The sequence below is a fragment of the Thalassophryne amazonica genome, chromosome 1, assembly GCF_902500255.1.
Source record: "Thalassophryne amazonica chromosome 1, fThaAma1.1, whole genome shotgun sequence".
In the NCBI taxonomy this organism is placed as follows: domain Eukaryota; kingdom Metazoa; phylum Chordata; class Actinopteri; order Batrachoidiformes; family Batrachoididae; genus Thalassophryne; species Thalassophryne amazonica.
The window spans coordinates 72367944-72379508 of record NC_047103.1 but is presented as its reverse complement, the minus strand read 5'-3'; the positions used below and the strand labels follow the sequence as shown (position 1 = coordinate 72379508).

Genomic DNA, 11565 nt, shown 5'->3' with positions numbered 1-11565 from the left:
GTCACTGTTGTCATTAATTTTTGTGGTTTGTCTTCATTGTTCAACATCGTCAAGCTACACAATTCTGCCACCCCCCACAGAGATTCTTTTGCTATAAACACCATTTAGGTCTAACACAGCTTGCTTGTTAATGTACTGTGACATATGTAACAGAAATACCCTTTAATTTTGCAAAGTGAAAATTGCTGTATCGCACAGCAATACCATCAGTTTGTTTTAGGGATGTGAATCATTCAACAACTCACGATTCAATTCGATTCCGATTCTTGGGGTGACGATTCGATTCAGAATCGATTTTTGATTCAAAGAGCTCTGAGAAGTAGTTATATTACAGTACTTAAAAATGTTTATGTTTAAGAAAATGCAGCTTTACAAGGTTAATCAAGTGATTCTAGATGTAAATTTACTTATCTGCTTTGCTCGTTCGGAGTTGGCTGGCAGTTTAGCGAAGCGCTGGTCAGTAGTCGGCAGATAACACTGCTCCCCTCTTTTAGCTCCGGGTGATTGCATAGCATGTGGGCTTACGGATTTGAAGTGTTTCTGAAGTACTTGACTTTCATTTTGCAGATTTTGCACACTGAATAAGTCATGTCATGCTCCTTCTTACGCAGCAAATAATAAAATCCAAAATGCGCCCAAACATTTGCCTTCAGCAAAGACGGTGCTGGCTGAATTAGCTGTTCGTCCGCCATGCTAAGCTACAGCCACTGAACTCTGCAGCTCACGAGTGTTTGAAGCACGCCTTACCATCCCCACCCCCTCCCCTCGCGGGGAAGCTGTAGTACGGAAGCCGTTGCCTGACAAACAGCACACGCAGCGAGTAAACAAGAAAATGTTTTTAAAAATGCTTTTTAAAAATCGATTCTTGGACATTTTGGATCGATTCAGAATTGTAATAAATAAGAATCGTGATTCGGATGTGAATCGATTTTTTCCGACACCCCTAGTTTGTTTCATACTTTAATTGATGTGTTAACAAATATATTAAGATGCATTTTGTTGTACTTTTGTGCATTAAGCTTTAATAACAAGCTAAATGCAGTCTGGTCCATAGGTATTTGGAGAGTGACACCATTTTTTTTTTTTTATATATATATAATTTTGCCTCTGTCATTTTGGAGTTACAGCTATTTACATCACAGTGCAGACTTTCTGTAGGCACAGCCAGAAAAAGCCTGTAAATCCTGTAAGCCTGTAAGTTTCCTCTTTGCATGGTCACTCAGTTTTTGAGAACTGCCTGCTCCAGACAGATTTACATACAGTACCATACTATTTATATTATGATTGAGGTAAATGAAGTCCAAGGGATATGGTGAATACATTATTTTTGTTAATCCCCTTGAATTACAGCTGAAAGTTTACACTACAAGCCTGATCCCTTTGGGTCTCAGAACCTAAGCAGAGTGGATCCTAGTTAGTACTTGGATGGGAGAATCTTTGGAAGACCAGGGGCAGGGTCTCTGTCCAGGTGAAACTGGAGTTGCATCAGGAAGGGCATTACGCATAAAACGTCTGCCATATCCCAGTTCGGATCTGCGCTGGATCCACTATGGTGACCTTGAACAAATGGGATGAAAGGACAGCCTCCATTGTCATCCTGTGCAGAAGAAAAATACAAATTGTGTCACTGTCTAAATATGGACCTAACATTATAAGAACATACATTGACCATATCACAGTAATCATAATGTTATTTTTCATGAAATATTTTTCATATATGAACAATTTACCCATGGTTTTGTAAAATGTTTTATTTATTCATTTTTTGTTTTCATGATTTAATGTTGCACATTGCTAGGGGAGGTGATGCCCTATTGGTTAAGCATTGGGCTTCAGACCAGAGTATCCTCTGTTCAAATCCCAGCCTGACCGAAAAATCACTACAGGCCCTTGGGCAAGGTCCTTAATCCCCTAGTTGCTCCCGATGTGTAGTGGGCGCCTTGCATGGTAGCAGCCTCACATCGGGGTGAATGTGAGGCATTGATGTGTAAAGTGCTTTTAGCGGCTCATGCCGATGGAAAAACGCTATATAAATGCAGTCCATTTACCATTCACCTTTTTTCTGTTGGGAGAAGGATGCTGAGGGTGGACTTGCCACCCAGCAGGAAAAGAGAAAGACCAAAGAGCACGTTTATGTGTGTGGTGAGAAGGACATGGAGGTGGTTGATGTGACAGAAGATTATGCAGAGTGAGATACAGATAGTTAGTTAGCCTGCTGTGGGGACCCCTAATAGTAGCAGCCAAAAGAAGATGATACGCATTTGGTTTTAAATATTCTGTTGCTGTCTTTGTGACTAATTAGTTGATGACTTGCTTAACATTTTATAATGGTGAACATCATGGCGATGTGTTATACATTCCCTCCAAAATAGTTTTCTTTCTACATTTTACAGCCATGAGGTCAACTCCAACTTCTATTTTTGGTGAACTTTGCTCATAAAGCATATTTGAGATCATTTTAGTTTTGATAATATAGGTATATCAATATATTGTTTTAAAGTCTACTGGATAAAAGTGATAACATTCCCAACTGATTAATTCTTTGTCTATATCTTGAAGTTTTGCAGGCATCCTTACTATTCTCAAAAGAGTATGGGCTTCTCAGCTTCCTCAAGAAATCCCAGGCTTCAGACGAGGTAGGTATTAAAGAACATCCACTGAATAATGATGTAACTGGAATTGCACCCAGTCAGCCAAATGATCAAATGTGCCTTCTGATCTGTAGTTTTTATTTACTCATTTATTTTTTTGAAGAGAATGTGTTGTTTTACTGTATATGTTGCAGAAGTCCCAATCCCATTGTGTAAATGTATAGTGTTTCAACAATATTTTGTGAGAATAAGCTGGATGGCTCTTGGACCCTGTATGGGCATCTGGGACTTGCTTCCCCTCTAGACAGTTTTGTATATATTAAAGTTAAGTGTGTTATTCTGGTGCACTTTGACTTCAGAATTTAGAGGTGACAACTAAGAAGATCTAGTGCTCTTTTGCACAAATTTCTGCTCTGGTAGTAATTTAACCATAAACGTTTTAGTGGAACAGATAAGTATGACTTTTGGCAAGAACTGTACACTTTGTGATACAATCATCAGATTTGGCATGAATGTTCTTCATAAATCAGTGTTTGAGGGGAAAAAAGTGCTGGCCACTTGAAAATCCAATATGGTGGCGAGGTTGGGATCAGTGAAGAATAACACAAGGCTCAAAATTTAGAAATGCTTCACTCATATTGAAAAGTACACTCAACAAAAATATAAACACAACACTTTTGGTTTTGCTCCCATTTTGTATGAGATGAACTCAAAGATCTAAAACTTTTTCCACATACACAATATCACCATTTCCCTCAAATATTGTTCACAAACCAGTATAAATCTGTGATAGTGAGCACTTCTCCTTTGCTGAGATAATCCATCCCACCTCACAGGTGTGCCATATCAAGATGCTGATTAGACACCATGATTAGTGCACAGGTGTGCCTTAGACTGTCCACAATAAAAGGCCACTCTGAAAGGTGCAGTTTTATCACACAGCACAATGCCACAGATGTCGCAGGATTTGAGGGAGCGTGCAGTTGGCATGCTGACAGCAGGAATGTCAACCAGAGCTGTTGCTCGTGTATTGAATGTTCATTTCTCTACCATAAGCCATCTCCAAAGGCGTTTCAGAGAATTTGGCAGTACATCCAACCAGCCTCACAACCGCAGACCACGTGTAACCACACCAGCCCAGGACCTCCACATCCAGCATGTTCACCTCCAAGATCGTCTGAGACCAGCCACTCGGACAGCTGCTGAAACAACTGGTTTGCATAACCAAAGAATTTCTGCACAAACTGTCAGAAACCGTCTCAGGGAAGCTCATCTGCATGCTCGTCGTCTTCATCGGGGTCTCGACCTGACTCCAGTTCGTCGTCGTAACCGACTTGAGTGGGCAGATGCTCACATTCGCTGGCTTTTGGCACGTTGGAGAGGTGTTCTCTTCACGGATGAATCCCGGTTCACACTGTTCAGGGCAGATGGCAGACAGCGTGTGTGGCATTGTGTGGGTGAGCGGTTTTCTGATATCAATGTTGTGGATCGAGTGGCCCATGGTGGCGGTGGGGTTATGGTATGGGCAGGCATCTGTTATGGATGAAGAACACAGTTGCATTTTATTGATGGCATTTTGAATGCACAGAGATACCGTGACGAGATCCTGAGGCCCATTGTTGTGCCATACATCCAAGAACATCACCTCATGTTGCAGCAGGATAATGCACGGCCCCATGTTGCAAGGATCTGTACACAATTCTTGGAAGCTGAAAATGTCCCAGTTCTTGCATGGCCGGCATACTCACCGGACATGTCACCCATTGAGCATGTTTGGGATGCTCTGGACCGGTGTATACGACAGCGTGTACCAGTTCCTGCCAATATCCAGCAACTTCGCACAGCCATTGAAGAGGAGTGGACCAACATTCCACAGGCCACAATTGACAACCTGATCAACTCTATGCGAAGGAGATGTGTTGCACTGCATGAGGCACACCAGATACTGACTGGTATTCCCCCCCCCCCCCCCCCCCAATAAAACAAAACTGCACCTTTCAGAGTGGCCTTTTATTGTGGGCAGTCTAAGGCACACCTGTGCACTAATCATGGTGTCTAATCAGCATCTTGATATGGCACACCTGTGAGGTGAGATGGATTATCTCAGCAAAGGGGAAGTGCTCACTATCACAGATTTAGACTGGTTTGTGAACAATATTTGAGGGAAATGGTGATATTGTGTATGTGGAAAAAGTTTTAGATCTTTGAGTTCATCTCATACAAAATGGGAGCAAAACCAAAAGTGTTGCGTTTATATTTTTGTTGAGTGTATAACATATTATTTGTTTGATCATAAATATTCCAAAAAGGTATAGTTTGGACTATCTATGATTGAATGTTATGGGGTAAAAACAGCTAGTATGGTGACAAAGGTCAGTTTCAGTTTGTACAGGGCTCAAAAGTTAAAATTGCTACAATTTTTGTAAAATGTGATGCAAACTATTGGTTGAGATAATAGGGCTTTAAAAAGGAATAGTTTGTACCGTGTGTCATGCTTAGGTGTCACGTTACAGGGTAAATCAAATGTACGTCGACATTGACATTTACTTTGCAAACCAAGCATTCAACAGTCAAAACTGTTCCATTTATGAATCCTATTAGTTAAATCAATAAATTGCACCACTTTTTTTAAATAAATCTTTTTATTCAGAAAAAAACAAACCCTTGAAGGACACTGTTCCAGATGAGCAGACAAGGAATACTTGACACATGACAGTTGTAGAAATGACAAACTTAAAATCCATGAAGGTGAGGAAGTAAAGACAATAATAAAAGAAAAATAAATAAATAGTAATATGTCCAGTGATGTTATTGAGCAGACATACTTTAGCTTGCACAAAGAAGAAGACCGCCACTAAGTTACATTAGGCAGGACTTTGAGTCCTTCCAAATATGTCAACACCGGTGTTCTGTTGAGATGAGGTGCATTGTCGAGCTGAGGTGCCTGGCACCTCAGCTTGACAGGTAAATCTGTCGAGCTGAGGTGCGTCGTTGAGATGAGGTTCCTCGCATAACTGCATGTGTGCACTGAAAAAATTACTTGACTGAGTTCGCTTATTTTGATGGGCAAGTAAATGTATAAATTGTTTATCCGAACGTAGTAATATATAAAATCTACTCAGTATGAAACGATAAGTATTTTTAACCTGGAGTTAGCTTATTTCGACAGGAAAAATATACATATACATACATTTTTGCTCCTAACGTAAAATACAGAAAATGTTTTACTTACTAGGCTATAAATACACTGAATACAGTTAATAAAAAAAAACTTTGACTGAAAAAACAACAAAAAAAAATAATGCGGATGCACAGATGCACGTCGAGTGAGTTGCGCGAGGCACCTCATCTCTCGACGGGTGACGTCTTCAAGTCCGGGGTAGAGCAATGTAGTGCGACGCACCTCATCTCGACGGGACACCTGGTCCCAGATGGAGAAGAATTTGTTTCTACCACCTCTGAGTGAGTATTTTATCTTTTCCAACTGTATAAACGGCATGAGGTCACTCAACCACAAACATACTTTGTGCAGGTTTTTGGATTTCCAATGCAGAAGTATTCTTCCCCATGAAAGCAATGCTGTAAAAGCAACTATAGCACATTCATTTCACAGTTCACTTTTCCTATTAAAGACAAATTAAATGTTTTCCATTTTATTAGATCTAACTTAACTTTCACAAATAGAGGACAATAGTTTTCCTGATAAAGGAACTGCATATCTCTTGTAACATTAATGCCCAAGTATTTAAAGCTGTTTCTGGACATATGAAATGGCAAGACGCCGTCTTGTATTTGAAGAGCCAGGTCATTAACAGGGTAGCATTCACTCTTACTAAAGGGCCGGTGCCACTGGGGAGGGGATTAATTGCGCATGAAATGAGTTTACAAATTTCGGGCGTTCGTTGTCATCCGCAACAAAATTGGTCAGGAATGACAAATTTCTCAGTATGAATTATGGCTATATTAATAATGTATAGCGAATATATGATGAACAATTGCGGATGTATAACGCATGTATTGAGGAAACGAATCGGATGCATTGCGATTATCGCGCAAGTATTACGGATGTATTGAGAATGCATTGCGCACGTGTTGCAGAAACAGCGATTGTATTGCGCATGCGCAGCATCTGCATTGCGGTCATAAAAGAAGCGCACTCAGGTATTTTGGCATCACTATTCACTGCAACACCACAGTCTCTGGAGCAATTGCTGGACTTGGACAGGTGATTGGTATGTTGTTGGATGGCAGCAACTATCACACTACGTCTTTGGAGATCCATAACGACATCTGTACGTCTCCACAGCTGGACTGGCAATGACTGGCAAGTATGTCGATTTCTGCCACATTTATATAGTACTTTGGGTTTACGTGAAGTGTTTGTTATGCATTCGCAAATTGTCCACAAATCAAATGCAAAGCAGACGTAATAGAAATGCTTTATCTGTGGTCACTCTGTATGCATTCGCTACAACTTATTTTAGTTTGTGATGTGGACATGATATGCATGCTATATATCCATTTTACAACCCCAATTCCAATGAAGTTGGGACGTTGTGTAAACTGTAAATAAAAACAGAATACAATGATTTGCAAATCCTATTCAACCTATATTCAATTGAATACACCATAAAGACAAAATATTTAATGTTCAAACTGATAAACTTTATTGTTTTTGTGTAAATATTTGCTCATTTTGAAATGGATGCCTGCAACACGTTTCAAACAGTTGGGACAGTGGTATGTTTACCACTGTGTTACATCACCTTTCCTTCTAACAACACTCAGTAAGCGTTTGGGAACTGAGGACACTAATTGTGAGTGTCACGATTGGGTTAAAAGGAGCATCCCCAAAAGGCTCAGCCATTCACAAGCAAAGATGAGGCGAGGATCACTACTTGTGAACAGCTGCATGAAAAAATAGTCCAACAGTTTAAGGACAGTGTTTCTCAACATTCAGTTGCAAGGAATTTAGGGATTCCTTCATCTACAGTCCATAATATAATCAGAAGATTCTAAGAATCTGGAGAACTTTCTACACGTAAGCGGCAAGGCCGAAAACCAACTTTCGATCCTTCAGGTGGCACTGCATTAAAAACCGACATCATTGTGTAAAAGATCTTACCGCGTGGGCTCAGGAACACTTCAGAAAACCATTGTCAGTTAACACAGTTCGTCGCTACATCTACAAGTGCAAGTTGTAAGCAAGTTGCAGAAAGCAAAGCTTGATTTCAAAACCAAAGTGGAAAATAGGTTCTGCACAGGAAATCCCCGTCAGGCCTGGAAAGGCCTAAATAAAATGATGGGTCGGTCCAAAAAAGCTCAGATGGGACATTGCACTGTTGAGGACAATCTTAGATTTGTAAATGACTTGAATCAGTTTTATAGTCGCTTCGACTCAGCAGATGCTAAAGACAGAGCTATTTCGGTCTGTGCAGATGTGCTAAGGGATCGAGTTCTTCAATTATCAGAGGAGCATGTTGGACACTGTCTGTCTCGAATCAAGCCTCACAAGGCACCAGGTCCAGACCATTTGGGTGGGCATGTTTTGAAGGTGTGTTCCACCCAGCTTAGTGGGCCCTTGACAGCTCTGTTCCAATTTTTACTTAATACCCACACTGTTCCAGAATCTTGGAAAAAAAATAGATCATTAAGCCATTGCCTAAAAAGCCTGGATCTACAATATTAAATGACTTTCGTCCCATCACACTCACTTCAGTGCTCACAAAATGTATGGAGAGGGTGGTGAGCAAACATCTCATCACAGCTGTAAAGACTCAGCTCGACCCCCTACAATTTGCCTATAGGCCTCTCAGGGGGACAGAGGATGCTACACTGACCCTGATTAACACTGTGGCCAGTCATCTACAACAGAAGGATTCATCTGTGCGGATTTTATTCATTGATTTGACTTCTGCTTTCAATACAATGAAGACTGACATACTGCTGGGAAAACTCTCCTCCTTGGGGGTGAATGGAGGACTGATCCACTGGTTGAAAGACTTTTTGATCGATCGACTGCAGAGGGTCCAAATGAATGGAGCAGTGTCGAATGAGACTATGATCAGTACAGGTGCACCGCAGGGATGTGTTTTGTCACCTGTGTTGTTTTCTCTGTATATTAATACCTTACAGGTAAAAGACAATAATGTTAAACTTTTTAAATATGCTGATGACATGGCGATTGTGGGTCTTTTTTAAAAAGAATGCTACCTGCAGCTATGAGGCTCAAGTGCATATGGTTGAACAGTGGTGTAGGCAGCATTCACTGATTATCACTGTAAATAAGACTTAGGAGCTAATCCTGAGTGACTCTGGTCCTACTCAGTTCTTGTCTATCTCTGATCAGCCAGTTGAGGCTGTGAGCAGCTTTAAGTACTTAGGTACAAGCTTAGTTTTTCACAAAATGTGGACGAGATTTATAAGAAAGCCAACCAGAGACTATTCCTGATTAGGAAACTCAGGGGCTTTGGTGTGAGCTCACAGACTCTTCAGAAAGTCTGTTAGTCTCATTGAAAGTGTTCTTGTGTTCAATATAACTGTATGGTTTGGCTATCTCACAGTTGTAAACAAGAACAAACTGAACAAAATTGTTAAAAATGCAGCGAAGGTGATTGGTCAGGAGCAAAAGACACTGGATGTTCTTTACCAGGCAGCTTTGCAGAGAATGACGAAATCCATCATCAGTGACAAGGACCATCCTTTGTTTGAGGAGTTTGAACTGATGCCCTCTGGGCGCCATTACAGAATGCCTTTTGCAACAAAGAAGGTGTATAGGGGACATTTGTGCCTAATGCAGTCAGTCTACTGAACAGGTGCTAGTGAAGTTATACAGAAGTTATGCAGCACATGAAATTGGATGAATTTTTATGAAATCATTATTTATTGTAATTTTATCTATTGTATATTAACTGTCATGTTTTGTGATTGTTTAAACTTTTTTGTGGTGAACCAAAGACTTTCCACTGAGGTGGACAATAAAGTTTAATCTAATCTAATTTTAATTTATATAAGTGAAGAGAAATAAAAAATAAATAAAATCCATTCAAATGTTAGTCTTTGTTTATATAACATCCATTTGCGCCTTTTCCTATTATAATCTTCTTTTTTTTAGTCTCAAACAATAAGTCATTTTTTCCATCACACAAATTTCCTGTACTATATCCAACCATTCTTTTTGTCTAGGTGGGTCTGAGGAAAGCCACTTTCTTGTTATGGCCTTCCTGGCAGCCGTAAGAAGAATTTTTGCTTTACCTACATTTCCCAAATACAGGGTGGAACAGTCCTTGGAAACCCTATATCCAAGCACATAATTTATCAGTGTTCACGTCATCCCAAAACGGTTCTATTTTAGGGCAACACCAGAAGCCATGTGTGTGGTTTGCATTTATTTGACCACATTGCCTCCAGCATGATTGCTGTTTTAACAATTGTTTGCTTTTTAAATTTGGTGTAATAAAAAAACGTGTTAAATTTTTCCAGTTAAATTCTCTCCATGTAAGCGAATTTGTGGATGTCTGTTGAGTTGCGCACATGTGATACCATTCCTCTTCAGTGATTGTGATATTCAGCTCTTTTTCCCACTTGTGCTTTATGTATAATGTTGTTTTATTCTGACATTCCATTATGCTGTGGTATATTACTGATATAACCCTAGATATTTTTTGATTATATGCATTAACCATCACTTCTATCACTGGGTTCATTTCTTCTGGTGTGGCAATTCCCTCAATTGAAAATATCTAAACAATTCTTGATTCTTAAGTGCAAATCTTTTCTTTAAGTCTTCAAAACTCCTTAATTCTCAATTCTCTGTGGCAGTACAAAATGCAGTCATTCCATTTTTCTTCCATTCTTTAAATGTTGAGTCATACAGCCCAGGCCTAAATTCACCATCCAATGTTATCCATTTTAATAATTTTAGCCCCTTTTTCAGTTTAAGTTGTCTGGTAAGAGTAAACCACATTTCCAGTATAAATATTGTTATTGGATCAATCAAATTTGTTGTGTGGGCCGCTGAAGAGGAGGTACTGCTGGCCCACCACCAGAGGGCGCCCTGCCTGAAGTGCGGGCTTCAGGCACGAGAGGGTGCTGCCGCCTCAGGAACAAGTCGTGGTGACAGCTGTCACCCATCATCCGTGACAGCTGTCACTAATCATCCACATCTGGAATAAAAGCAGGAAGACACCTCCACCACACTGCCGAGATATCATCTTCATCTAGAGGTAATATCCTCAGCCTTTGTGGTAATATTGAGAATCTGTTTATTGTGAGTGTTTGCAGGAGTTCCGGTCCTTTTGTGGAGGCTGTGCAATACGGCACTCTTTTTCCTCTGAGGACGCGCTGCAAGTATTGAGTGAGAGGTGGAGGTGGAATTCCCACCAGGATTATTGCTGGGTGTTCACACACCCACACTTGACTGTCTTTGCTTTCTGCCAGCAGTACCAGATCCGACACGCTGAGACGGTGGCCAACTGGGGACTTCGGGATTTGGCGGCTCCAGTATTCCTCGGGTTCGGTGGTAGTGGAAATCGTGTGGTTCCGGTTCGTTTCCAGACGGGCGTCTCCTATCGTCGAGCCTGCCCACACGACACCTTTATTGATTGACTTTTGCACATTCTGTAATCTGCTGTGTTTGGTTGTGTCATTCACAGCAGTAAAGTGTTATAATTTGACTCCTTCCATTGTCCGTTCATTTACGCCCCCTGTTGTGGGTCCGTGTCACTACACTTTCCCAACAGGATATCTCGGCCAGCGTCATGGACTCCGAGGGGCGTCACCAGGCTGTTGAACAACCAATGGGAGAGCAGGGAGCGCAGGCGTCTGCAGGAGGCGTGATTGGTGAGCTACAGCATATTCTCACCGCCTTTACGGCTCGGATGGATCAAATAGCCGAGCAAAACATCCTCCTGAACCGCAGGGTGGAGGCTCTCTCCGCGCAAGTGGCGGCGAGCGCTCAGGGCGCTGCTGCAGC

The 11565-nt window shown here is 41.0% G+C and overlaps 1 protein-coding gene across 1 annotated transcript in view; it reads left to right on the top strand.

Annotated features, from left to right (window-relative positions):
- The window catches only part of LOC117507453 (DNA-dependent protein kinase catalytic subunit-like), a 223154-nt gene that overhangs the window by 9206 nt on the left and 202383 nt on the right, over positions 1-11565 (top strand). The window contains exon 2 of the mRNA XM_034167361.1: positions 2560-2636. Within this exon, the coding sequence (XP_034023252.1) occupies positions 2560-2636 (77 nt within the window). The remainder of the gene's footprint in view (positions 1-2559; positions 2637-11565) is intronic.